The following is a 27,982-nucleotide window of genomic DNA, read 5'->3' as shown; positions in this document are numbered from 1 at the left end:
CTATAGATTCCTGACCCTTGCTACCAACCTTAGGGATAGACAGTCCATTTGACAGCTTGGAAAAGCCCCCAGGGAAGGGCTTGTCCACTGTCACAGTGAAATGTGTGCACAAGCTGGCCCTAGAACACAGATGCCCTAGGAGTCAGCCCAGTGGGGGTACAGGGCGTGTCACCATGTTTGAAAATAATTGATGCAGCCTAGAGCAGTGATTCCCAGCTTTGGTCACTGAACAGCAGCAGCAGCAGCACCTGGGAACTTGTTAGAAAAGCAAATTCTCAGGTCCCACCCCAGACCTACTGAATTAAAAACTGTTTTAATAAGCCAGTTTGAGAACTGAACCATTGGTCTAAAGCAATTCACTCCTCTTTTTATTAAATAAACTTTTATTTCGGAATGATTTTCGATTTACAGAAAAGTTGCCAAGATAGTACGGAGCATCCCCAGCCAACCCAGAGTCAACATCATACCTAGTACTAAGTTGTTACAGCTAAGAGATGACATTGGTGTGTGATTAACTAAAATCCAGGCCTTGTTTAGAGTTCCAGGGTTTCCACTAATGTCCTTTTTTCCCCCAAGATTCAATCCAGGCTATCACACTGCACTTAGGACTACATTCTTTTTAAATTCTATTGCTCACCTTCGTCATCTTTCCCTGGGACAGGGAATGGGTGGGAAAGCTATTGTCTTCATTACTGGGCTTGGGAAACTGGGACTTGAAAATGCCAAGTGACCAAGATCTGTTGGCCCAAACCAGCTCCCTAAGGCAGGCAGGGAGAGCAAGGCTTGCTTCACTCTACACCCTTCCTCTATGTCTTCCCATCCCCCCAGGACTCTTGGCTTTCAGAGCCCCTTTGGAATGTCCCACCTGACCTACCCCATCCCACCAGCGCAGATAATGAAATGTCCCTAGTGGAGGGAGCCCAGCCCTGGGAGAAATCCACCCTGCCCTATCACCTCTTCCCTGAGATTTGAGGCCCAGGACAATGTCTTAGTGACTTCAGCCAGGGCAGAGAGATGCCCTGTGCAAGAGAGTGAGACAGAAACACTGCTATTTGCCTATGCAAATAATTTGTGAGAGATGAAAAATGTCACAAATTATTTTCAGTTTCTCTAAGAGGAATAGACTGTTTCCCCACGCCTTGAATCTGGGCTAGCCTTATGATTTGTTCTGACCAAAAAAACTTAGCAGAAGTGATGTTATACCAATTCTGGGCAGAGAACTCAAGAAGCCTCACAGCTTCTATTCTCATTCTCTTGGAATCCTGAGGCCATCAGGTGATTAAGCCTGAGCCTGCCTGCTGGAGAGGCCACATGGAGGAGAACTAGTCACCCAGGCAACAGCCCACCAACTGACAGACAAGTGAGTTAGACTATCCTAGATCCATCTGAGATGACAGCTGATTGCAAACAGTCCTGGGAATGACTCTAGGCGACATCGGAATTGTCCAGATTACACCCAGTCCAAACTGCCAACCCACAAAATTGTGGGTAAATAAACGACTTGTCTTTAGCTACTAAGTTTGGGGATGGTATGTTACACAGCAAAGACTAGCTGATACAATTGCTCATTTCTCTCTTTGTAGTGGGATTCTGATTTTACTTCAAGAGGCAGTGTGCCAGTCGCAGGAGATGGGATATGATTGGTCTACTCAATTGTGACAATTCTGTTTCCTGCTGTCTTAGCTTTCTTTGCATCTTGGGGTAGCAATGGTAACTGGTTTGGGCCCAGGAGACCTAAGTGGAACTATGCAGGGCAGAGAGCAGGACAAAGGCCTCTGAAAAAGGTCTGACTTTATGATAGAAGTTGACAGGTCCAGCTGGCTCAGCCCTTCCTTCTCCCCCACTACTTTTCTCCTTGAATATAGCCATCTTGTGACCATGAAGTCACAAGCAATGAGGGAAAGACCGAAAGGACCACTGAGATGTGTGGTCTACCTTCGCTGAGTTGTTAAAGCAATACCGTTAGTCATCTGTCTCCAAAATGGATGCTATGTGGAAAAACAAACCTTTCTTTGTTAACCTCGGTTTTCCTTTACTGACAGCTAACTGTATTCCACATAATAGGATATACTAAGACAAAAATGCAGAAGGATCCTTGTTCTTGGGAATCTGGAGCCAGTCACATGTGGTTCTCCAAACCCATTTCCGTTCTCATTTCATCCTCTTAATAATCCCTCAAAAGCAAAGACATGACCCATTTTCACAGCAGTGGGAACTGGGTCCCCTGCCATTCAGTAGTGAGTCCAAGGTCTTGTAGCTAGCAAAGAGGGGGCTTAGAGTCAGACCCTCCTCCTCCAGGTGCAAAGAGAATGCTCCCCTGCTACACCTTCTGCACAGCCCAGCCCACTGGAAACCAGGTATAACTTCTTCTGGGCTCTTAGGAGTGGTGGCAGGTGCCAAAGAGCCTGCTATTGCAAGTCCGGCGTGGAGGAACCCAGGTACACCCTTAGGTCTGAGATGGTGGACTGGACAAGCTTGGCAGGGATGGTCTCTCGCTGTAGCTGCTGGTAAGCTGCGTAACGGTGGCAGCCCCCGAAGGAGTAGAAGTAGTCACCACCCTGGGCTCCTTTGATCCAGAGGACATCAATGGGGGGGATGCTGTCTGGGTTCTCCTGGAGAGAAAGGGGCACAGGGTAAGTGAACATGGAACAATGCCTGACAGTTTGCAAAGCAGACTTTGTTAACCTGTGCTGAGTTCCTACAGGGTGCGCACACTGGTTCATGCTAGCTTGTGAGAAACACTGTCAAATATTTAGGAAGTTTGTGTGTTGGTTGACATCATCCTAGTAACTTGAAATTCAGCCATGGTGAGAGTATTTACACCAGGGAAATGGGCAGATACTACAAAGCAGGGCTTTTCCTCCTTAGAAACCAGGTTGTTAAACATTTATTAACACACCACATGCATAAATACCTACATATACATACAAATACACTATATATCTACCTGGCACTGTTCTAAACTCTGGGAATAAGGTACAGCCGGAATGAGACAGACACAGCCCTTGCCTTTTTGTTATGGACCTGCAGCCTGCTGAAGGGTGGGTGGTCCTCTAAGTGGGGAAAGCCTAAGGCAGGGCTGGGTGGGGAGTAGAGCACACTGGGGAGACCACTTTTGAGTGTGAGCTGCCTGGGAGGCCTCCTGTCACTGGCCCATGGGTTCTCTCTTATTATGCTACTAGAGGCCCGGTGCACAAAAATTTGTGCACTCGGGAGGGTCCCTCAGCCCGGCCTGTGCCCTCTCATAGTCTGGGACCCCTCAGGGGATGACCACCTGCTGGCTTATGCCCGCTCCCTGGGGGATTGGGCCTAAGCTGGCAGTCAGACATCCCTCTGGCAGCCCGGGAGCCCTTGGGGGATGTCCACTTGCCAGCGGGGAGCAGGCCTAGCTGCAGTCGGACATCCTTAGTGCTGCTGAGGAGGCGGGAGAGGCTCCCACCACCACTGCTGTACTGGCAGCCGTCAGCCTGGCTTGTGGCTGAGCAGAGCTCCCCCTGTGGGAGTGCACTGACCACCAGGGGGCAGCTCCTGCATTGAGCATCTGCCCCCTGGTGGTCAGTGTGTGTCATAGTGACCAGTGATTCCCAGTCGCTCTGCTGTTAGAGTCAATTTGCATATTACCATTTTATTATATAGGATAGAGGCCTGGTGCATGGGTGGGGGCCGGCTAGTTTGCCCTGAAGGGTGTCCCGGATCAGGGTGGGGATCCCGCTGGGGTGCCTGGCCAGCCTGAGTGAGGGGCTGAGGGCCATTTTCAGGCTGGCCAAGCCCCCCAGTGGGGACCCTTACCCCATGAGGGTGTGGCCAGCCTGGGTGAGGGGCTGATGGCTGTTTGCAGGCTGGCCACAGCCCCTTCAGGGTGGGGGGTCCTGCTGGGGTGCCTGGCCAGTCTGAGTGAGGGGCTGATGGCTGTTTGCTGGCTGGCCAAGGCCCCCAGTGGGGACCCTCACCCCATGAGGGTGTGGCCATCCTAGGTGAGGGGCTGATGGTTGTTTGCAGGTTGGCCACAGCCCCTTCAGGGTGGGGGTCCCCACTGGGGTGCCTGGCCAGCCTGGGTGAGGGGCTGATGGCTGTTTGCATGTTGGCCACAGCCCCTTCAGGGTGGGGGTCCCCGCTGGGGTGCCTGGCCAGCCTGGGTGAGGGGCTGATGGCTGTTTGCAGTTTGGCCACAGCCCCTTCAGGGTGGGGGTCCCTACTGGGGTGCCTGGCCAGCCTGGGTGAGGGGCTGATGGCTATTTGCAGGCTGGCCAAGGCCCCCAGCAGGGACCCTCACCCCATGAGGGTGTGGCCATCCTGGGTGAGGGGCTGATGGCTGTTTGCAGGCTGGCCACAGCCCCCAGCCACCCAAGCTCCCAGTGGAGGCTGGCTGGAAGCAGGTATCTGGGATTTATTTTTCTTCTATAATTGAAACTTTGTTCAGAAAACTGCCTGTACTGTACTTTATGGGTGATTGAAAGATTTTGGAAAGTTGTGGTTTTTTTTTAATTGTTTATTTTGCCCTAACCCAGTGGTTCTCAACCTTCTGGCCCTTTAAATACAGTTCCTCATGTTGTGACCCAACCATAAAATAATTTTCGTTGCTACTTCATAACTGTAATGTTGCTACAGTTATGAATCGTAATGTAAATATCTGATATGCAGGATAGTCTTAGGCAACCCCTGTGCAAGGGTTGTTCGACCACCAAAGGGGTCGCGACCCACAGGTTGAGAACCGCTGCTCTATGGGGCTGCTGAAAGCTAAGAAGCTGACACAGAGCGCAAATCACAGCCCGCCTGGTGGAGGGGCCCTAACGAGGGGCAGCCATGCTGGGTGCTAATGGCATGATGGTGGGTGGATGGGCAGAATAACAGCTCCCCCAAGTGTCCACATCCTAATCCCTGGAGCCTGTCCATATGTTACCTTAAGTGGCATAAGGGTCTTGGCAGATGCAATTAAGGATCTTGACAGGGGAGAGTATTCTGGCAGCAGAGGAGGTCTGATGTTGCTAGCTTTGAAGATGGAGCAAAGATGCCATGAGCCAGGGAATGTGGTGGCCTCTAAAATGGGGAAGGCAAGGAAATGGAATCTCCCCTAGACACTCCATAAGGGAATGCAGCCCTGCTGACACCTTGATTTTAGCCCAGTGAGGCCCATTCTGGACTTCTAACTATAGAATAACAAATCTGTACTGTTTTAAGCCACTAAGTTCCTGGTACTTTGGTATAGTAGCCATAGTAGAAAATACCTATAGTAAGCAAAGACAGGTCTGGTTCTCGCCCTCACAGAGCATATGGTTCTAACGAGGAAGACAGGTGTCTAAACAGCCCATTAAAACCCAGTGGGATCAGAACTCTGCTGGTGGGCATGCAGGTGGCTAGGGGCCCACGGGAGGCCTCTAACCCAGCAGGGACTGTCAGGGAAGACACTGACCCTGAGACAGGAAGATGGAGGAGTTAGATATAATAAAGAGAGATGGAAGAGTTTTCCTAGCAGGGTAAAAAGCCCGTGCAAAGGCCCAGGGTGACAGCACGCAGGGCTAGATCCTTCACAAACAGCCAGGCACCATGCTGGGAATGGTCCCTGCTCTTGTGGAGTTCACAGGAAATGGAACAGGCAGACAACAAAACACCCACAAATAAATGTATAACATAATCTCAGGTGGACAGAAGTGCTTCCTGGAGAAATAACTCAGCTTAAGGGGACAGATAGTGCGGTGGCCAGGCTCTGACCTTGCAAAAGTTGCTTTACATCCTCCTGTGCCTCAGTTTCCTCATCTGTAAGAGGAGCAACAGAAGTATCTACCGCATTCTGTTGGCATGAAGCAGCTCAGGCACTTACAACTGCTCCTGGGCCCCTGCGAAGTGCTATTTGTTGGCGATCGTTACTTTAATCCTTTCATCAACCCCTACTTGCTCAAGGGAGGAAACAGAGGCTCAGGGAATCCCAGCCAGTTGCTCAAGGTCACACAGCAAAGGCAGTGCTCGGAAGGAGCCGGGAACCAGCCCCCTCTAGCGTCCAGTGCGACCTGCCTCCTCCGGCGCCCTCCCTCCCGCCGGTGTCCCCGGGGCCTCACCCGGATCGTGTCCACCAGGCTCTGTACCTTGGCCGGGTCCAGCACAGACGGCAGCGGCCGGATGAGCACACTCAGTGGCACGTTGTGCACCGCGGCGATGCAGCCCGAGTGGATGCTGCCACCCTGCGCGCCGCCGCCGGGCCCGGGTCCTTCGCGCGCCCCCCGGTCCGCCCCGGCCCTACCCAGCGCTCCTCCCGCGCGCAGCCCCATCGCACCGCCGCCAGCCTGGCCGCCTCCCCCATCCAGACCTTTAACTCGGCCGGGCCGTACCATTCCCGCGGGCGGGAGGGGGGCCCTGGCCAGGGTGCCTTTCTCCCCCGGCCCCTCGGTGGTCCGGTCCCGTCCTGGCGTCCCGAAACCCGACTCCCTCTCGGCTTGCGGGGCGCCGCGGAACCCGCGGGGGGTCTGGCTCTCCGCTGGGGGCGCCTCGCCGGCTCCCCTCGGCGCTTTGGAGTCCCGGGAGTGGAAGCGCCCAGACTGGCTGACTCAGGGTGAGTCTGCAGGTCGTGGGGCGGGAGAGCGCGGGTGACTCACAGCCCGCGGTGACTCAGGCCTGCGGGGTCCGGGGCGGGGACGAGGGGGAGTGGTGGCCGGACCTGTGGGACAAGGATGAGTCTGCAAAACCCACAGTACTTGGCCGTCTGGCGGTCGGAACCCTATAACCCTCGAGTGATAATAATACAGACAACAGTAAAACGACGAATCTGGTGCTGTGTCAGACACTGTTCTAAGCACTTTGCATGTATAACAACTTACTTAAACCTCAAAACAATCCTGCAAGGTAGGTCTGATTATTATTCCCTTTTTACAGATGAGAAAACTGAGGCACAGTGACTTGTCTAGGAAGTGGCTGACGTAGGGTTCAAATGCAGACAGGCTGGCTCTAGGGGGCGCTCTCTACCCCACCGCTGGCTGCCTCCGTTCAGCAAAGGTAACGAACGGTCACCAGGAGCCCTCTGGAATCGTGCTGACAGTGTGTGCGCACTGCCCCGAAGTTCCACACTGTCTCATCACACCCTGACCCCACCTCTAGGGGTTATTGAACAGCTTGTCCAAGGTACAGCAGGTGAAAATGAAAGTCAGGTCACCTGAGCCTAGAACCCTGGGCCGCTTTGCCACAAACACCTGCTTACAGATGTGGACACGGAGCCTTCAGAGGACGATGATAATGACTTAGGTCCAGACATGCTGACTGCCAGGCCCGCTCTCCTGTTTAAAGCCCTCTGTCCCCTTGTGCCCACGTTCAGCACTGAATGTCCTCCGGGGCCAGAGAGAGGTAGGCAGAGGCCCCTGGGTTAAATTCCAGGTATTTATCAGTGTCTTTGTCAACATTAGGGCTTGGGCACAGATTGGCCTGGGTTCGGGTCTCATCTGGCCAATCCCTAGCTATGTGGTCACTGGCACGTTGCTTAACCTCTCTGACCCTCAGCCTTCTCTTCAGTAAAGTAGTTGTGGGGAGGTTGTGGGGGCATTCAGAGATAATGGCTGATGGAGGGCAAGGTGGGGGGTAAATCAGTACATAGTGGTCGGCCAAGTACATAGTGGTAACCAAGGAAGGTGACTGGTTTTATCATGAGCATCCCGAATGCTTAAGGAGAGGCTAAGTTTGAGAGTATCAGGAAAGGCTCCCTGGACAAGGGGCATTCAGGCTGGTAATTGGCTTGGTCCTAGAGAGGGAGAGGGAAGAAGTGGGTGATGGTTTAGAGTGTAGGCTCTGGAATCACTTGAATGGCATGGATTTGAATCCTGGCTCTATCACCACCTACTAGCTGTGGTGCCTGGGGGCGGGAGTGGTACTCCACTTCTCTGTGCCTCAGCTTCTTCCCTGGATTGCCAGGGAGCGTACATGAGGATAACACAGTAAGTGTTTAGAAAGGTACCTGGCACTAGAAATTGCTGGATGAAAGGTAGATGTGAAGGACATTCCAGCCACAGGATCAGCTTGAGCGAAAGCAGGGAGGTGGGACAGTTCCAGATCTGGTTGAAGGCAGGCTTGTCTGGTTTGGTGTCTTCACCCTAATTGGCACCTGCATGGAGAATGCAGTCCCCCTCTCAGCTGGAGAAAAGTAGGAATGGTACCCACCCGGGGGGGGGGGGGGGGGGGGGGGGCGGGGCGGGGCTGCTGCTACATGGGCCAGTAGCTGACACTTTCTGAACTCTCTGCAAAGTGGGGTAATGCTGCCCATCACTCAAAGTTGTTATGAGTGTGAATTGAGAAGATGCACATAATAAGTGCTCAGTGAATTGTGTAACACCCGTTTTACTGTTGAAGAGCATTCGTCTTGGGTTCTTAGTCTCTTGCAAACCATAGAACGCTGAGGCCATCAAAATATAACCCCTGTGGCCCTGACCAGTTTGGCTCAGTAGATAGAGCGTCGGCCTGCAGACTGAAGGGTCCCAGGTTCGATTCCAGTCAAGGGCATGTACCTTGGTTGCGGGCACATCCCCAGTGGGGGGTGTGCAGGAGGCAGCTGATCGATGTTTCTCTCTCATCGATGTTTCTAGCTCTCTATCCCTCTCCCTTCCTCTCTGTAAAAAATCAATAAAATATATTTTAAAAAATATATAACCCTTGTGAGCACCTAAATCATACTTTGTCTCTGGAAGTACAACTGACACCCACACCTCAGCCCCACAATTATTGAGCCATTAGCTGGGAGGTGATTTGATAGCTGGGGCTGGAATCATCTGGAAGGGACTTCATTTACACACCTGGCAGATGGTACTGCCTGTCAGCCAGAATACCTCCATGCGGCCTGGACTTCCTCATAGCATGGCGCTAGCTTCTAAGAGCTACTGCTTCAAGAGAAGCTGGCAGAAGCTTCATGGACTTTCTAGTCTAGTCTTGGAAGTCATATAGAATCATTTTTGCAGCATTCTATTTGCAGGAGATGAGCCAGGCTCAAGGAAAGGGACAAAGACTCCCTTTCTTTCTTTTCTTTTCTTTCTTCTTTCTTCCTTTCTTCCTTTCTTCCTTTCTTCCTTCCTTCCTTCCTTCCTTTCTTTCTTTCTTTCTTTCTTTCTTTCTTTCTTTCTTTCTTTGTTTCTTTCTTTTTCTTTTTTCAAACCAAGTGTTGTTGTTGTTTTTTAAAATATATTTTTATTGATTTCAGAGAGGAAAGAAGAGGGAGAGAGAGATAGAAACATCAATGATGAGAGAGAATCATTGATTGGCTGCCTCCTGCATGCCCCCCACTGGGGATTGAGCCTGAAACCCGGGCATGTGCCCTTGACTGGAATCAAACCCGGGAGCCCTCTGTCCACAGGTTGACGCTCTATCCACTGAGCCAAACCAGCTAGGGCAAGACTCCATTTCTTAATGGTAGAGTAGCAAGATGCTAAAAGAGCTTGTGGGTGGGAAGTATTGTGACCATCTTAGAAGACACATCTGCTGTAGGAGGTGATCCCAGGAAGGACTGGGGAAGGGAGAAGTGGCAATAGAGGGCACACTGATGAGCAGGTTAACTTGGCGGGCAAACTGGGGCTCACACCTGGGGGCTCTTTGAAGAAACATCATGCATCATGTATCAGCATTGTCCCTCTGAGGGCCAGAGGATAAGGGGCTGGGCATTTACTCACTGACTCCTGTCCCTCATTGGTTGCCTGATGTTAACTCTGCCATTTCTGGGCTGCCTGTACTCCAACTGAGCAAGTGTCTGGGGACCCAGAGGATGAATCTGCCTCCTTATAGTGACCTCAGAGGTGGACTAAGGGAATAAGGGCCAGGACATCATACATTCTCTTTTTGTCCAAACCAGCTGGAGTCCCTGTTTGTTGTTTGCAACCAAAGGCCCTAACTACCTATTCTCCCCATCCTTCTCCTGGGCTCCCTGCCCCTCCACTTCTCTTTAATTTTATTTATTTTTAGAGAGAGAGGAAGGAAGGGGAGAGAGAGAGAGAGAGAGAGAGAGAGAGAGAGAGAGAGAGAGAAACAACAATGTGAGAAAACATTGATCAGTTGCCTCCCGTATGCACCCTGACTGGGGATTGAACCTGCAAACTAGGTATATCCCTAACCTGGACTCCAGCCCGAAACCTTTTGGTGTATAGGACGATGCTCCAACCAACTGAGCCACCCGGCCAGGGCTTCTCTTTCATTTTTGACAAAGAATCTAGTACCTCAAGCATTTGAGTGTGCAAAAGACTTTTCTGGGGAGACAAAAGAATTTCTGTGCCACAAAAGGAACATTAAAATGTCACATTCTCCTACCCCCACATTGCTCAAGTCCATTTCTACAGCTTGGCTTCAGGGCTCTGCCATGTTGCTTGGTGCCATTCTTTCTGTTTTCTTCTCCATTTCCTCTTTGTCCCCTCTACCAACCACTAAGTTCCTGTACTTACTTTAGGCAGAAAGTTTGTCATTTTCTTCTGCAGCTTCAGTGACTGCTGAGCATCTCCTTGGGGTCTTGAAGCAACTTCTCACCCTTTTTAAAAATCAGGTTTTTAATGTGTGAAATCTGAATTCTGTCAATGACATGATACATAGCATCATCAACTTTTTAGGTCAAAGTTGTGGCTAAACTCACTTTTAAATTCACAGTTCCAAGCAGCTGAGCCAGCTCTCTCTACCTTGACAGTCTTTCTTCCCAAAGAGATAAGTCTGCTTTAACAATCTGTACTAATTCCATCATAATATGTATCACATTGTATTTTAATTACGAGTTTATGGGTCTCATCAGATTGGGGTTCCTTGAGAGCAGTGACTTTGCCTTGACGTAAGTACCAAATTATTTACTAAATGAGTAATGAATAATATTTCTATTTCAATGGTATGTATCCATAATTGAGCATTAACCTAAAAATTTTCTATAATTTGATTTAAAATCCTCATAATTTAAACCAGAAATGTATACCAAGACTTTGACTTAGTTTGTGCTAAGTCATTTTTAAAATGTGCAGCTTTGGGACATTTTATTATAAAAAGCTGGTTCTCATATACATAACTAACAAGAACTTAAAATTCATCGTACATTTACTTTATTTTTTTTTTTAGCTTGACCTTCTAGTAAATCTTTAGCTTCATTGATTTGGGCTGCTTTATAAGGAGATCCTCCCTTGTCTGGGTGAATTGTGTTGGAGAGTGAAAAACTATATTTCTCAGACTTCCTTGCAGCAAGGGTACTGACAGGGAGTTAGGTTCTGCCAGTTAGGTGCGCTTTTGTGGGGTCTGGGTGGCAGGAGCGGGCAGGGACCATTTCTTGTTGCCTTGTCTGTTACTACGGGCAGGATGGTTGTGGAGGAACTGAGTTTTCCTCTGACAGTGTCCCAGTGTGGAGCCACCGGGGCAGTAGGAGACGCGAGACAGACCGTTACAGGGGCAGTGGCGGAGCCCTCTTGATCCCTGGGTCTCACCTGCTGTGCTGTGTTCTTGCACTCAGCAGTGCAGCCTCCTGACTGGCCCAGTGTGGCTGCGAAAGAGGCAGCAGCTTTGTTGCTGGGCTAGTACTATGGTGATGTTCGGGGGTCCAGCTCTTCTAACAACTTTGTCAGCAGTCAATTCCCTGCGTTAAATACTTTCCACTTCAAAGGGATTTGACATAGGAATTAGATGTTTATAATATACTGATCTAGCGTGGGTTCTTCTCCCTGAGCCTGAAGCAGATGTAACGGATGCAACAGCCAATTAGGAGCAGTGTGTGCAGTAGCCACAGAGGACTGTGTGTTGTTGGCTAGGGAAGGCAGCAGTGCCTGGGCCCCTCAAAATCCCATTGGAGACTTTGTGGGGGTTCCCACATTGCTGTCATTGCTGGAGACACCTAGCACGCAGCTCAGGGTGCAGGTGCCTGTCCAGAGGTGTGTGAAGGGAAAGGTGGACAGGCACGAGGGTCCAAAGGCAGACAGGATGAGGGGCTCACATTGAGGGCGCTGCCCACAAAAGGAGAAAGACTGAAAGGCAGCCCCAAGAGAGATGGGGTTCCAGCCTTCAGCCCCCAGTCGCTTGCCTGGCATCCAGCCCTCAAAGCACACAGGCCCCACCTCTCAAGGAATCTGTGTTGAGGGTTGGAATTAAGTGACGTGGTGCTGGAGATCCCCAGTGAAGTTTCTAGTAAGGCAAGCACAGATTTGTGTTTTGAAGGATCACCAAGACAGCACGGAAGATGGATTGGTTGTCCAATATCTTCCCGAACACCTTTAATGACAGGTAGCTCATGAGCTCTAGGGGCAGTTCACTGTTTTTGGACAATTTTGAGCCAAAGTCAGCTTTTTTGCCTGCATGCACTTGCTGCTTGTGTGATCAGTAGGGCTGGCCAGAAGCCTGACCAGAGTGGTAGAGCGTGTGGTGGGGAAGAATGTAGGGGCTGTAAGCTGGCTGTCAAGGGACAAGTCTGGCCTTTGTTTGATTTGGAGGGGTCACTTGAATTGCAGTTCTTTAAGCGGAGACACATTCTTTCCTGTTAGTCTCAGGCTCCACCAGTCCACAACGCATTAAGGCAACCTGCTTTATTCACCTATGTTATTATTGTGGTTCTTGAACCCTCTGAGTTGGTGACCCCAGTACTTGAGGAATATTTAGGACTGAGGATGTCAAGGGACCCCTGGATGTGTGCGCCCCCTGGTGGCAGCTACTGGCTGGTCAGGCTACAGGGAGGGAAATGGAGTGGGGAAAAAACCAGTTTCCTCTCAGGAGCGCTCCCCACCCTTTGTCCCTCCATCACAAGGGCTAGAGGCGCTGGAGAGTGGCCAAAGTCCCTTTAATATCCCTGAATTGCGTTACAAGTAGTACTGCTGGAGGTGAGGAGGGGATGGGGCGTCTAGGGCAGGAGACGGGGAGGAGAGAGGGGGGAGCGCCAAGCGCTCATACAAAATATGGCCAAAAGGCTTAGCATGCATGGAAAATTATTGCTGTCCGAAGTTCCTATTTACAGGGTCAACACCCTCCGTAATTGTTTCTGTGAACCCTCTCCCTCCCCCATCCCTGCCGCCTCCCTTCCTGGGTGGGCCGGGAGTGGAGAAGCCATAGAGAAGTGTCCCTGCTCCAGCCCCCCCCCCCCCCCCCCCGCCCCGCCTCCCTTGAGGCTCGGGGGAGAGGCGGAGGGTTGGAGGCTCCAGGACTGCTGTCCCCGAGGTGGCGCCTAGCGATGGGGCAGAGTGTGTGCTTGAAGCAGAGAGGGCCGGCCCGTGAGCGTGGAGGTGTGTGCTTCGATCCTCACCCGGGCAAGCCAAAGAGCGGCGGGGGAGGTAGTGGCGGCCAACCGGGCAATGGCAGCCCTGGCCCCTCTGCCCGGGAGAGTTGCATAGATGTGGCTGGGAGGGAGCGCTCCTCCCGGGAGCGAAGCAGACCGAGGCCCCAGCGGGGTCCGGGGCTCAGTCGGTCCCTGGAACCTGGGGTCCCTCGAGAAGAGGAGTAAATAGGAAACAAATGAGGAGGCTCCTCTCTCCAGTCTCCTGGAGCGGGAGTGGAAGGCTCAGGAGGGTGGGGACCTGCCCCATGACCGGACCTCCTGACACCTCCCCTCCCCCCCAGTGAGGGTCAGCAGGCATAATCCCCCCATTTTCCGGTCCCCTTCCCCAGCGAGTTCAAGCTCTGATGAGGGTGGGGCTGCTCCCTCACTCCCCAAGATGGGGTGAGGGTGTGGGGGGCGGGCAGGACAGCCCTCTATGGCCTTTGCTGTCCTCTCCCTGCCTGGCTCCCTGACCTCCCAGTCCAGCTGGGGAAGCCAGACCGTTCCTGGGTGAGGACAAGAGATTAAATAGAATAATAAATAGATAAATAAATAAATACACGAATAAATAACTGGAGAGGCCCAGCCAGACAGGGGAAGGGCATTTGTGAGGTGCCCCAGACCTCCCCCCCAACAAATAAGGAGGGGTACCTGCCATCCTAGGGATGGGGAAAGTGCTCAGAGAATCTGGGGAGAGGGCAGCTTGAGTTTGGAAGCTCAGGGAGGGGCTGTCCTGGGGTAAGAGAGGGGCTACTTGAGGGGGTGGGGCCTGAACTGCCCCTCAAGTCTGCCCCAGGTCAGGAGAATTCAGAGGGGTGAGAGATGCTAGAGGGATGAGGGGGTCTGGAGACAGTAGGGGTGGGGTGGGGGGTTAGAAGGCCCAAGAGGGTGGATGGGTGGTGATAGTGTGTGAATGGCTGGCCTAAGGCCAGAGTATGGAGGGGATCAGGACGGATACAAGGGAACTAACTCAGCAAAGAGGCCAGAGGAATGGCCTGGGGTTTGAATGTGGTCTGGAGGCTGCAGGGCCCGCATCGCATGGCATTGGGAGTGTGGAGGGGAAACCGAAGGCAGGCGGCAGGGGTGAGTCAAGGGTAGGTTTGGGCCTTAGCTTAGGGCCTCCAATAGAGGAATGGTCACAGGGACTTTGCTGAGCAACGAGAGGAAAGATCTGAACGTCAGAAGAGGAAAGGTGCAGGGTCTGGGTGGGAGAAAATTCCGGCTCTGGGGCCCGGGAGAGGCGCGGACCTGGTGCCTGAGTTGGGAGCCTTGAGGGCATGGACAGGGGGTCAAGGTCCGAGTCTGGGAAGCCAGAAAGGACTATGTGGGCCAGGATGCGTTGGGGGAAACAATGCCGGGAGTCAGGTATGGGTTTGGGGCTGGAGAGAAAAGTTCCGGGCTGGGAGGGGGGGTTCCCACAAGAGTCGCGGGTAGGGAAACGCAGCTGGGGGTTGGAGAGGGCGCAGGTGAGGGGCCCGGGGCGAGCGGAGAGCGCGTTCCGGGTGTGGGCAGGAGGCCGGAGCTCAGCAGGCGGGGCCGGCGGGGGGCGGCGGGGGCGGCTCGGCTCCCTTGACGCAGGCGGCCTCGCAGTGCTTGTGGAGGTAGGACTTGAGCGCGAAGCTCTTGTCGCACTGGCGGCAGCGGTAGTGCTTGAAGGCCGAGTGCGTCTGCATGTGCGCGCGCAGGTTGGAGCGGTCGGCGAAGGCCTTGCCGCAGTGCGCGCAGCCGAACGGCTTCTCGCCCGTGTGCGAGCGCATGTGGCCCTGCAGCAGCCAGGGCCGCGAGAAGGCCTTGCCGCACACCCCGCACTTGTGGCGCAGGTTGTGCGTGAGCACGTGCATGGCCAGCGCGGGCATGGACACGTACGCCTTGCCGCACGTCGGGCACTTGCGCGCCTGCTGGCTGTCCAGGCTGCGGTGCGTCTGCTTGTGGCGGCTCAGGTTCGAGGACGTGGCGTACGTCTTGCCGCACTCGGCGCACGCGTGCCGGTGCCCGCCGCCCGCCGGCGCCCCGGCGCGCCCCGCGCGCCCCCCGGCGCTCGCGGTGTCCCCCGGCCCCGCCGCGTCCCCGCCGGCCCCGCCCCGCCGCCGCCTCGAGCGCCCATCCGAGATGAAGAAGGCGTCCATGGAGTAGCTGTCGGTCACGGCCGCCTCCCCGCGGAAGTAGCGCGCCGACAGGCTAGACTGCGGGCTCTCGGGGTCGCTGTACTCTTCCGGCGCCGCCGCCGGCGGGTACGGAGGCTCCGCGGGTGCCAGCTCCAGGCCCGGCTTCTGGTCCACATCATAGCTGGCGGGGGGAAGGCAGTGCGGGGCGTAACCTGGAGGGGCGAGAAGGTGGCGGGAGAAGGTGAGGCGCTGAAGAGGGCTTCTCCCGTGGGGCAGGTCGCCGCCCAGGCTCTCCAGCTCCGCGTTCCTTGACGGCTCTGGAAAGATGGTGGCGGCTGGTAAGACAGTGGGCGCTGTCAGGCGTCTTTGCTCTCGGTGTCAGGCTGCCTAGGTTCAGAACCCTTTTGTGTAGGCCCCAGTAAGAATAACCCCCACCCCACCCTCATGGAGCACAGAGCCCCCCCCCCCCCCCCCCACGGTTCTACTGGCTTTGTTTTCACTAGCTTCTTAAGTGCTTACAGCCACACGGTGAAGGTCTTATTTTTTATTGCACCCACTTTACAGATAGAGAAACTGAAGGTCTTATTTTTTATTGCACCCACTTTACAGATAGAGAAACTGAGGCACATAGAGTCTAAGCTCACCACTAGGAAATGATGGAGCCAAGATTCAGACCGTGGCAATCTGATAACCAAAAGTTTATGCTTTCTCTCTTCTGACATTATTTTGCCATTCCAGTCCTATAGCTTCTCTGAATCTGTTTCCTCATCTACAAAGTGGAGCTTATAATTGGACACTCCTTCCCAGGGTTTGGAAGTACTAGGTAAAGTGATGAATAGAAACATGTGTTAAGCTCTTACTGTGTGCCAGCTTCTGCCTTGATGCTTTACCCATGTCAACCCATTTAATCGTCACACACCCTACCAAGTAGAAACTCTTATAATCCCCATTGTACATGGAAGGAAATTGAAAGAGAGAAAGGGAGCACACAGTAATTGCTATATAAATGTTAGCTATTATAAGTATGCATTTTACTTGGTTGAGAAAGTGATTTCACTGATGATTGTTTAATTGTCTGCCTTCCCCACCAGACTATGAGCTTCCCAGGGCTGGATCTGTGGGCCCAGACTGTGCCTGGCTCCAAAGAGGTGTGTGATACATAGATGTTGTATGAATGAGTCACAATCCTGTTAGACCCCAGCCCCACTTCAGGGTTGCTGGAAGATTTAAGGGGTCAAGTGTATGGTCTGTAATAAGTGCTCTAGGGAGGGGACTTCCTTGTATTTGCTCTAGAGTCTACTTTGCTCCACTAGAGGCCATCTGATGTCCCTCTGTGAGAATTCAGCTCCACCTCCTCCTCCCCCCTCTCTAGAGTTGTACCAGAAATCCTGTGCATATGGGTTTGAGGGAGTGGTGAGTGTGCAGGCTGGGGCTCTGGGCCACCCCAATTTGTCTCTGCCTCCCAGGGCTTACCGTGGTCTTAGCACTCTCCCGGAGGACCCTGGGGCTTGGGCTCCCAGGGGAGTTTCTGGCAGACATGTACAAACTTGTCATCCTAGTACTAAATTACCAAACGTTTCCATTGTCCTTTGATTCCAGAGAACAATGGAGTTTAGCTCCCTTTGCCTCTCACCTGGCATTTAGGATGGTCACAGGGTGAAATCTGTGCCGACTGTCTGCCAACCCTGAAGGGAGAATGTGTCCTTATGGTTTCCTCTGTCCCTTCAATTGCTTGCACAGGATCCTCTGCACACAGATGTGATTGGGAGTTGTGGGGGTGGAGGACTCAGTAGGGAGGGGCTCTGTGGTCGGATGCAGACAGGGCTGTAGTGGTTTTTTAATTGGGGGAGGTTTGCAAAGCCTCTCAGCATCCTATTCCCCCCTATTTTATGCCTTCAGTCTGGAGATTCTCCTCCTCCAGGAATCAAGCCCCCAGATGTTCAGGGAATATTGTTTCAGACTGAGTTAAATATCTGTTGGGCACTCCTAGATCCCCTTCTTCTTCTTTAGTATTTTTCCCATTGTACTTACTGATGGTAATAATAATTGCTTGTGTTTATTAAGCACTTAATATATGTCAGACTCTAGGCTAAGTGCTTCACTTCCATCACCTACCTAATTGAATCATCACAAAAATTCTTGTATTGCAGATAAGGAAACTGAGGTGCAGAGTAGTGATGGTACTTGCTTAAGGGGTGGAGCAGGGAATAGAATTCACTGCATGCTCCCCAGTTTTCCATACCTTGGGAGGTCCCTGAGGAAGGGGTTGTGGCTGGATTATTCACTTCCTATAAGTGGGACCAAAGCTAGTGGGCACGCAGTATTTGTGGAATGGGTGATAAAGGTTTGCCAGGCCAGCCCAGCAGGGTCTGCTGCAGGCTGTTCTGTCTGCCAGGTTTGGGGATGACTTGATTCCCTGCATAGATTCTAGCTGGGTTACCTTGAGTAAGTCATGCATCTTTCTGTGCCTTAGGTCCTTTCTCTGGATATGGGGATAGAATACAGACTATTTGAAGGGGGTTGCTGACAATGTGACCAGTGCTTTGCATGTTTTCTTATGAAGGGAGGAGGGCATATTGATTAAGTGTACACTTTAGTGCCAGACTGCCTGGGTTGAGTTTCAGTGTTACGATTCCCAGCTATGTGATCTTGGACAAACGACTTGACCTCTCTGTGCTCAGTTTCCCTAGCTGTAAAATGATGGGTAATAAAAGCATCTAATTCATATAGCCCATGAGTAAACAATAAATGAAAAGTAAATAATAACCAATACTCCTAGAGTACGTATGTGTCAGTCACTATTTTAAGGGCCTTACATACATGAATGCATTCTACCCTCATGACTCTAAGGTTGCTGCCATCTTACAGATGGGGACACTGAGGCACAGGTAGTTCAGTAACGTTCCCAGGGCCACACAGCTAGTAACTTAGAGTTAGAATTCCAGCCCAGTGCCTGGCACATTGTAAACTCACAATACATGTTGTCCATTATTGTTAAATAATAACGGTTCCCCAGAGATGTTTCTGTGCTGCAGTTTTCTTGGCATCTGCATGGATAAATCTTGCTGCTCTTCTCTGTTTCCTCATCCAGGAGGTGTGGTTTCTACCTCATGTTCTGATGAGAAAACTTCTGATGGGTAGTAGTTTTCACCCAAGCTGGGCTCTCTGCAGGCATCGCCATCTGGTGGCAGCCTGCAGCACTGCAGCATCTTACTCCTGTCTCTTGGAGGCTCTTTATATAGAAACTAGAGGCCTGGTGCACGAAATTTGTGCACTTGGGGGGTTTTGGGGGGTGGGACTCTCAGCCTGGCCTGCGCCCTCTTGCAGTCTGGGAGCCCTCGGGGGATGTCCAACTGCCAGCATCAGACATCCTTAGCGCTGCCACAGAGGCAGGAGAGGCTCCCACTACCGCCGCTGCGCTCGCCAGCTGTGAGCCTGGCTTCTGGCTGAGCGGCACTCCCCCTGTGGGAGCTCACTGACCACCAGGGGCAGCTCCTGCATTGAGCATCTGCCCCCTGGTGGTCAATGAGCGTCATAGTGACCCGTGGTTCCGCTGTTTGGTTGATTTGCATATTAGCCTTTCATTATATAGGATAGGGGTACCTCCAACAAAGGTTGCTCATCTGCCTAAAGACAGATGTGGAATTCCCTTTGGCACAGGAATTTGTGGGACGAGACCTGACACCCAGCAGCTATGGAGTTTAGCATGGGCTGTGGGGGTAGGGTGGGGATATTAAGAGGAGGTTTGCTTTGTGACCTTGGCCAGGTTGTTTAACCTCTCTGAATTTGATCTGTAAGGATGAAGGTTGGGATGCTCTAAAGACATCTTCTGCATCGTGCTGAATAGATCTGTCAGTGATGCCCATTGTCCTGTCCCTCACCCCCATCAACTCCATCTCATTCTTCTCAGATCCACAGACCTCTCCCTAACTATGTGATCTCTGGCAAGTTATTTAACCTTTTTATGTCACATCTGGATAAGGAAGCTCATAATAGGACTGAGTGAATTAATGCATATAAAGCCCTTAGTACAATCCTGGCACACAATAACTTCTCAAACTGTTATTATTCTCATTATTATTATCCCTTAATTTCTGGTGATATCCTTCCGATCTGCCAGAGAGTAGGAGACACCCATGGGTGTCTCAGGTACAAGGTAGTTACGTAACATGCCCAGGGCACATGTTGTGTGGCCTTGGGCAAAGCACCTCACCTGTCTGGGCCTCAACCCTGGAGAATTCTTTAGGACACTATAAGCCGTGCTCTAACGCTGTTCGTGGGACCTGGATGGGTTTGGGGTGCCTTCCTCTGTCCCACAGGCGACTATAGAAGGTTGAGCTGGTGGTTTCTCAGCTGAAAGGGAGAGACAGGGCTCTCTTGTTTGGGTCCCTATAGAGGCAGGGGGGCCTAGGGACCCAGGGAGAAGAGACCTGGTGTTCATCCTGGCCCGTGTACTCATACCCTAGATCTGTGACCTTGGGCATGTCATGCAGCCTCGCTGGGCTCAGATTCCCCCATTTGAGGGATTGGAACTAGAGACACCCTGCCATGTGGGGTGGCAGGGAAGGCTCAGAAACACTCTAGTGATGTGGAAGGTCTTGTACATGTCACCTGAGAATGACTTCTGGTTTTCCCTGCCTCAGAGTCTTGATAGTTCAGATTGGAGGTCCAGAATCCATTTTTAAACATCCTGCACCCAAAGGAGTGGTGGGAATGGAATTTTATGAAAATTAATAAATTCTCTGCAGACGCTGTCTCATCCAGCTGCGGGTGGGGGAATCTCTGATAAGTGTGGCTAGGACTGCTACGATTCCAGCTCCCACTGAGTCCTCCCCATGGGTACTGCACTAGTAAGCCCAGAGAGGAGAGAGGATTTGCCCAAGGTTACTGGAGGAGGTGTTAGGGTTGAAACCCTTCAAAGTCTGTGGCTTTCTCAAAACACCTGAGTGAACATGGAGACCTGCTGGGGGAGGAAAGATTTTCAATCAGTGGGGAGAAGGGGTGGTGGATTCCTTAAAATAATATCTACCAGTTGACCTGTGGCTGATGGGATGGTGGGGTGATGGGGGTAGGAGAAGCCATTGTTCTAGAAAATGCTGTAGCCCCTTGTAAATAATAATTAATAAAAGTAATGACTAATACTATTGAGCACTTACTGTGTACAAGGTACCCTATTCAGTGCTTTAATTAGCTTGTGTCTTAGGGAGCATGATGGTCACTTCTTCTGGTGCCCTAGTTCTATAGAAACAGGCCCATCTCAGATCACAAAGCAAATTCAAGTCAGAGTGAAGCTGGCCTCCTGCCTCCCAGTCTCTCCCAGATTCCCAGGGTCCCAAACTTCTTCCAGGGAGTTTGCAGCCCTGCTTGCCTGTCTGGAGATGGGCAGAAAAAGAGAGGGCTAAGTGGTGGGCCAGCTTCCCAGGTGGCCCAATTTCCTGAGGAGAGCCCAGCCCTGCTTGGTGGAGGGGGCTGGAGGGGCTGCTGCCTGGGTATATTTAGAGCTGCTTCTTGCTGTGCCAGGGCCTCGGGCCTCGAGAATCAGCTCCAGCCAGCTGAGCAGAAAGCCAGGTCTGTCAGCAGCAAAGCGGGATAAAAATAGTTTCTCCTGTCTGCTCACAGAGCTGGGCAAAGGGCTGGTACCTCCCCTTCCCCTTATTATAGCATCTTTGTTAGCGGTTCCCTGGGCACTGGACCAGATACAACACCCATGTCCTCCAAGGGCCCGGCAGCAGGTACACCTGCCCATTGGGGAGGGGTCTCTGAGTCCAGATGAGCAGAGGCAGGGTGAGGCCTGGCCCACTGTGACCAGGGCTGTAGGGCCTGGTGCTCACGACCCCTGGCCCCTGACCCAGACCCAGGGAGTTTCTAGAGGATTCCAGGGCCCCTTCCCACCAACTCCATCTCCCGAAATCCCCCACATTCTGCTTTTTCCTTACTGTGACCCAGTTCCTGTGGCCCACAGGGAGGTCCACAGCTCTGTAGGAATCAATAGGAAAGATTTTTCAAGGGGTCTGGAGATAGAAGTGGGTGGCTGAGGGTCTTGAATTGCCCAGTACTGGTTGGTGGAGCAGCCTCCTGCTCCTTCAGGGAATCTCCGATAGGTCATTTCTGGGCCTCCGTCTGGAGAACAGGTGTCTTGCACAATGTGTGCCCTCCCTCCAGGCCTCCTGCTTCCTACCCTACCCTCTCTCTGCCCAGAAGGGTGTAATCAGAGAGCCCATTCCAACCTCCCTTCCTGCCCAAAGGCTGGCAGTAGACACTCCAGGAGGGACCACAGCTGGGAAGGAGGCCAGGAGTTCTGGGGGCATCATCTCTCTCTGCACGGTCTCACCATGCCCCCCAGAGGCCTTCAGGCTGAGGGACCCCTGGAATGTGGATGAAGCATCCACCAGGGAGGTGTGGCAGGGTCCACCATTTATGCCCTTGTGACCTTGGGCAAGTCATGGGCCCTTCTAGCCCTAGGTTTGCCTCTGTAGGTCAGAGCTAATACTCCTGTGTGCTCATTGTCTTTTGTCCACTGTGTTTGTGTGTACATGGGGAATCTTTGGGATAGATAGGGTGTCCCAAAAGTGTATACACACACCTTGAATAATTATAAAGGCAGTGTTTATAAAAAGGAATTTCATTTTCAAAATTGAACTATCAGCTGTTAGAGTGTGTATACATTTTTTGAGGACACCCTGTATAAATTGCTGTGCTGACATAGGGACTTGGTATGCTATCCTGTCCTCCCTCAGGAACCAGACGTTTCCAAGAGGGGAGCCTCAGCGCGGACCCCTCATGTACCCCTTGTTGGCCCTAGGCTTTAGGACAGTGGTTCTCAACCTGTGGGTCGCGACCCTTTTGGGTGTCGAACGATGCTTTCACAGGGGTCGCCTAAGACCATCGGAAAACACATATATAATTAATTACATATTGTTTTTGTGATTAATCACTATGCTTTAATTATGTTCAATTTGTAACAATGAAATTGGGGGTCGTCACAACATGAGGAACTGTATTAAAGGGTCGCAGCATTAGGAAGGTTGAGAACCACTGCTTTAGGGGGAACCATGAGCCCCAGATTTCATATCCCACATGGGCCCTGTTATTCCACACTCCCAGGGACTAATTCTTAGGAAAACCAGATTTCTGGGTCCTCAGAAAGTCAGAGCTGAGAGAAATCAAATTCAACTGCTTGATTTCATGAGAGGGAAACTGAGGCTGGGGTAGGGAAGATTAGTCCAAAGCCACAGAAAAAGCTAATGATGGGTCTAAGACTTGAACCCAGCTAGCTTTGAGAAAGGTCCTGGACATGACCTTGGGCTAAAAATTGGACCTGTATTTTGATTCTGGACCCTGAACATTGACCTGGATCTGATCCTGGACATCGAAACTTGAACTTGGACATGGATTTGTTCTGAATCTTGGACTGGACCTATAACCTTAGACATTGACCTTGGACCTAGACCTTGAGCCTAGTCCTACACCTAAGGTTGATTATGGACATTGGACCTGGACCTCAGATCTGGACTTGGACATTGGACTGGATCTTGGACCTGGACCAAGACTAAGATGCCTGGGAAAGTCATGGTTAAAGAACACCCAGATGGGTCTGCTCTGTGTCATTGGGCACCTCCTCAACCTTTTCTGGGCTCCCTCTGCCAAAATATTGGGGCAGCTCTTTTGTATCCCTGCCCCCCAGATGAACTTTCTGAGGTGTGGGGTGTACATGTTGGGGCCTTTCAGCCGGGCTCCCAGGCCTTGCCTGGAGCGACTTCCCGGCGCCATCAGAGGGAGTGAGAGGAAGTGGGCACGGTTGTAATGTGGTCAACTAGATAAGCCCATGGGCAGAAGTAGGAGTGCTTCCTCAGCCTGCTAGCAGGGGAGGCTTAATGTAGCTGTAGAGGGCAGACAGCTGTGTTATTGGATTGGCATTGATCCCTCATCTGCCTGGGTCGGATGCACTCTGAAGGAGTGTGTGTGTGTGTGTGTGTGTGTGTGTGTGTGTGTGGTGGGGTGGGGGGGCCGGCAAGGCCAGGACAGGGTGCAGGGGAAGGGGGACCTGGGGCCCAGCTGGAGTGCAGAGTTAAGGCCCAAGGAAGGTAGACACTCAGTTGGGGTCCACAGAGACCACTGCTGTGCAAAAGGGTAGGCAGCAGTCTCTTCTGGGATGGTAAGACTTCCCAGCACCCCCCAGGAGAGGAACCCAGGCCTGTGAAGGAGTGCGCTTGATGAAGCTGGAGGGACAGGTACTGAGAGGGTTAGGAGGATGTGAGTTGGCATCTCACCCACAGAATGAATCTGTGCTCAGAATTACCCAGGGGAGAGGAAGGGAAGGGAAGGCTTCAAAGAGGCAGAAAACAGTGGAGAAGCAAGAGGAGCAGGAGGAAAGAGGCATTATATTGGAGAGGATGGTGAAATTAGAACTGGTCTTCCTTCTTTGGGGAGCTCTGCAGAGGAACCTGGAGCTTTCCTCATTTGGAGGCTGCCTCTCCCCTATTTATGGGTTCTGTGGTTTGGGGGGAGCCTGGAGACCAGACACCTGCTGCACCCTATGCCTAACCCATGGAAGCGAAAAAGGAAGGGAGCAGGAAGACAAAAAAAGAGCATTGCTCTGTGTGTGCGTGTGTGTGCGTGTGTGTGTGTGTGTGTGTGTGTCCTCCAGGAATTCTCCAGCACTCCCAGGCATTCCTGGCGCTGGGGGTACACCTTTTTCATTTGGGGTCTTGCATCTTCATCAGTTAGGAGCTGTGGTTCCCTTGACTTCCACATTCACAGCCCGCCCGCCTCCTCAATGCCCCCTCCCCCCCATTCCCCTCCCACCATCCTCCTCCTGACCCTGCAGCCCTTGCTGTAAGAATGGCTTGTAAGAGGATCTTTCTTATAACTGGAACTCTCTCCAGCCCCAGGCCCTCCCCTCCCTCCCTCCCTCCCTCTCCCCCCCTTCTTTTCCCTCCCTCCTTTCCTCCTTCATTCTCCTCACCTCCCCCCCTCCTCTCTTTCTCCTTGTTTACCCAGCACACTTACACACGCTGGGAGAGAAAAACGTCAGCTCAGCAATTTTTCACACTTCCCTCAAACGCTCAGCAAGGTTATTTCCGGCAGAGCTGAGACAACGGACCACTAGGAGCTGGCAGGCTCTCCAAGGACCCCCAGCACCCCTCCCAACTGTGGAGTGAGAGAACCCTAACTGCCTCATCTGGCCACACCCCAGGGATGGGAGAGGCCCCTCAAAACAGGGTAAGGTAGACCCTGTGCTTCCTTGGCTGCACCAGCTTGAAGGGTCACCCCCTGGACTCTGGTACCAACTGTCTATACAGATACTGCCAAGGCAGCCAGGCCAGGGTGCCTGTCTTCACCATGGGGCAGGCTGCAAAGACTGAAGCCAAGAAAAATGCCGGGTCTCAAAACCTCTGCCACCCTCAGCCAGGCATCAGATGGTAAATAGAGCCCTATAGAATCCCTGACAATGGCCCCCTGCATTCTGTTAGACCCTCACCCCGGCGTCTCCAGTGCCTCCCACACTTGACCTTCATAGAAGCTGAGCTTGTCAAATTTGGAAGGATACTTAGTTCATGCTATCTAAACTCTTTTACTGCTGGGGAGATGGAGGACCAGAGAAGGGAAGGCACTTGCCCAAGGTCACACAGCAAGTCAGAGAAGTAGAGCTCAGGCCTCCCAGAGTTCCAGGCCAGGTATCAGGCTATCAGGACAGTTTTGGGATTCCCTGCAGGCCAGGAAGCTGGTCTGGAGCCCTTTGGGGAAAGGGCCAAAGATAGAGGTGGTTCTAGAACCTCCACAGGAACACCGCTGCTGATGGCTTTGCCCTGACCCTGCTCTCCACCACTCACTCAGGGGCTCATTGTAAGCTCTTTAGGACTGAATTCAAGGCAAGGCACTCCTGCCTCCCTCCTGAGGAACAACCTTGCAGTTTGGGCTGTGCATGAGAAATGCTCTGGGCTTCTTTGGGTTTCCTCACCTGGCCTGGAGACAGAACCAAGGGCACCTCCCATGGGAGCCCAGGGCTTTAGTCAGTCCCCCATGGGATCCACATTGCAGTCTTGCAGGCATTTCAGTTTCTACCCAGCTCCCAGCACACACACGCCCTAGCCCTGGCATGGCCCCAGGTCCACCCTCTGTCCTGCCAGCACTCAGCCAAGCCCAGCCACATCTCTTGGCTTCTGTCCTGGACCCCAAGAGGCCCTGGGGTCAAGAAAAGAAGACAGTATAATAAGGAGTATGTGGGCAACAAGAAAGGGGGTTGGTTCTCTTGGCAGTCTAGGTGAGGCCAGGGGCTGAGGGACTGTCGCTATATTCCTGATCACTCCCTAATTTCTTTGACCTTGATGAGGTCACAGAGCCCTTTACCCAGCGCCCTCTTGCTACCTGGCTTGGCATAGTGATGGAATGTGGGTGAAGTGCTTGGAAATGCCCAAAGCAGGAGCTCCCACCCTCCTGGGCTCCTGCTTTTGCCGGACCAGCTTCCCCCCTTATCCTCAGCCCTTTCTTCTCTCTCTCTCTCTCTCTCTCTCTCTCTCTCTCTCACACACACACACACACACACACACACACCCCAAAGCTCATGCCACATGTGATGTCAGATTTCTGATTGCCTCTTCTTCAGACACCTGCCCTGGTGGAGCCCTCAGCAGAGACCGGTTTTGTGATCCCCTTGATTGGGGACAGGGGCCACAGAAGCAGTCCCTGGTTCTTCCCCACACCCTTCAGAGATCACTCTCTTCTGGGCCTGAATGACCTCTCTTGTCCCCCAAACCCTTGTTCCTGCAGGAACTTGCTCTGAGAAGAGATGGACTGTGTTGGGGGTGGGGGACTTACAAGGAGCAGCAGGGCTGCCTCTGGAGGAGGGTGAGGAGCTGGAGTGGGGAGGGAGTGCTTCCCAGGGGCCCAGGAGCCACTTTGGGGGAACCCCTCCTAGAAATCCCCTCTTTTTTGCAGTCCCCAGGACAGGCCCTGCCCGTTGGCAGGCATGTGGCTGAGGGTAACAAAAGAGTTGCTGAGAGAGGGGCCTGAGAACACTTGTCTGGCATCGCCAGGGGGAGCAGGTTTAAAGGGAAGAGGAGGTTGCCCCCCGCTATCTCCAGGGAGCCAACCCCATCACCCCAGAGACTGGTAGTCCAGGTTGGCTTACCTTCCCGGAGGGGACGACACTCAGGCAGCCAGTTCCCTTCACTCAACCAGGGAGAGGGGCACCTCAGACCGCCTTGTGCATTAGCTCCCAGCATTAGCCCTTCATGGGCGTCCCTTTCTCTCCTTTCTCTCACCGCCCCTCACTCTCGCCCCTTCTAGGGCCACAACTTTCAAAGTCCGGTCTGGCGCGTATCCTGGGGATGGGCCGACCCTGCGACTTTCCCTTTGTACAGACCTAGCTCCTGCCCCACCCGCCCCGGTCCTCTGGAAGCCCCAGAGGCGCACGCCGCACGGGAAGTCTCCTCCGGGGGTTCCCTTCTGCGCGCAACCCTCCTTGTAGCCCGAGTTGGGGAGAGCCCGAACCCCCTCCTCTTTACCGTCCTTCCCCCGCCCGCCCCCCCCCAACCCCGCCGGGTCCCACTCACCGTTGTCCCCGGGCGGCCCCCGGGCTCCAGGCAGCACGTAGGCGGTCTCCAAGGGGTGGTAAGTGGGGGCCGGCACCCCGCTGCACTGGAAGCCGTCCCCTTTGATCTTCTTTACCAGGAAGGAACGCGGCATGGTGCGACTGGCGGGGGCTCGGCGGGGGCACTTGCGTGGTGGCCGGGTGGGGGAGGCGGCCAGCCGGGCGCGATTGGCTGTCTGCGCAGGGTTTCAGCACTGGACAGCTCCCAGCGGGCGGGCGGGCCGGCAGCAGCGCGGAGCCGGCCCCAGTGGCGGCGGCCCCGGCTCGGCTCGGCTCGGCTCGGGCTCCCGCTCGGGCTTGGCGGCGGTGGCGCGGAGACAGGCGGTTGCTGGAGCTGTGCTCAGCACTCCGGCTGCCGGCTTTATATGGGACGCAAGCTGGAGGAGATCAGGTGGTCCCCTAGCAATGGAACTGTTCAGCGCTCTAATCCATCAAATGTCCCCCAGGACAATCGCTCCGCACACGTTCCCCTGAACCGGCGGCGGTGGGGGCAGGCCAGGCGCAGGGAGCAGTGGGCAGGCAGGAGGGGAGTAAGTGAGGGCGAGAAAGGCGCGGAGATAGAGAAAGAAGTATGTATGGAGTGGGGAGGAGAGAGAGGAGATACACGGAGAAAGACAGAGAGAGACATGCAGAGAAAAAGAGACACACACACTGAAAGAGGTAGAAATAGACACAGAGAGACCAAGATAAGAACAAAAAGACACAAGAAAAGCAGAGAGAAGTAGCAACATACACTCACACACCCATGGGAGGCAACGAGAGATCCAGACACACAAAAAGAAAGCCCCCCAGCGATGCAAAGAAAGGAAAAGAAAAGTGCAAGATAGAGGGAGAAGCTGAGGGGGGAGAGAAGGGAGAGCAGTTCCGAGCAGGTGGAGTTCACACACATGGGGACACAGGGAAGGGGTGCAAAGAAAAGAGTGTGAGCTCGCCAGCGGGGACCCTCCTGCCTCCAGTCCTCTCCTTCGCCCCCAACTCTGAAGTGGCCAATGTGGACACTCAGCTTTAACTAAAGGAAGTCGTCCCCCTACCCCAGCTCAGCTTCCCATTGAAGCCCCCTATTGGGTT

General features: G+C 53.1%; 2 protein-coding genes and 1 long non-coding RNA gene across 4 annotated transcripts in view; 1 reads left to right on the top strand and 2 right to left on the bottom strand.

Annotated features, from left to right (window-relative positions):
- Positions 1–365: 365 nt before the first annotated feature.
- SRXN1 (sulfiredoxin 1) lies at positions 366–6,263 on the bottom strand. Of its 2 annotated transcripts, none has more exons than XM_070420082.1 (2): positions 6,054–6,263; positions 366–2,612 (listed from the first exon to the last, which is right to left on the bottom strand). In XM_070420082.1, the coding sequence occupies exons 1-2, from the start codon at positions 6,261–6,263 to the stop codon at positions 2,409–2,411; spliced, it is 414 nt and encodes a 137-aa protein (XP_070276183.1). In that variant the 3' UTR covers positions 366–2,408. The 2 variants fall into 2 exon arrangements, with proteins under 2 accessions (XP_070276183.1, XP_070276184.1); XM_070420083.1 differs by having other exon boundaries at positions 6,081–6,263.
- A 156-nt stretch (positions 6,264–6,419) lies between these two features.
- Positions 6,420–27,982, top strand: part of LOC139013777 (uncharacterized) — a 76,837-nt gene continuing 55,274 nt past the window's right edge. Inside the window, exon 1 of the long non-coding RNA XR_011472121.1 lies at positions 6,420–6,544. This is a non-coding gene — a long non-coding RNA (uncharacterized lncRNA). The remainder of the gene's footprint in view (positions 6,545–27,982) is intronic.
- Positions 13,569–27,009, bottom strand: SCRT2 (scratch family transcriptional repressor 2). Its single transcript, XM_070420081.1, has 2 exons — positions 26,877–27,009; positions 13,569–15,533 (listed from the first exon to the last, which is right to left on the bottom strand). The coding sequence occupies exons 1-2, from the start codon at positions 27,007–27,009 to the stop codon at positions 14,740–14,742; spliced, it is 927 nt and encodes a 308-aa protein (XP_070276182.1). The 3' UTR covers positions 13,569–14,739.

The sequence above is a fragment of the Myotis yumanensis genome, unplaced genomic scaffold, assembly GCF_028538775.1.
Source record: "Myotis yumanensis isolate MYYU_CA2020_CCGP unplaced genomic scaffold, mMyoYum1.0.hap1 SCAF_7, whole genome shotgun sequence".
Taxonomy (NCBI): Eukaryota; Metazoa; Chordata; class Mammalia; order Chiroptera; family Vespertilionidae; genus Myotis; species Myotis yumanensis.
The sequence above is the reverse complement of the archived record's forward strand: the minus strand, read 5'-3'. Positions and strand labels throughout refer to the sequence as shown.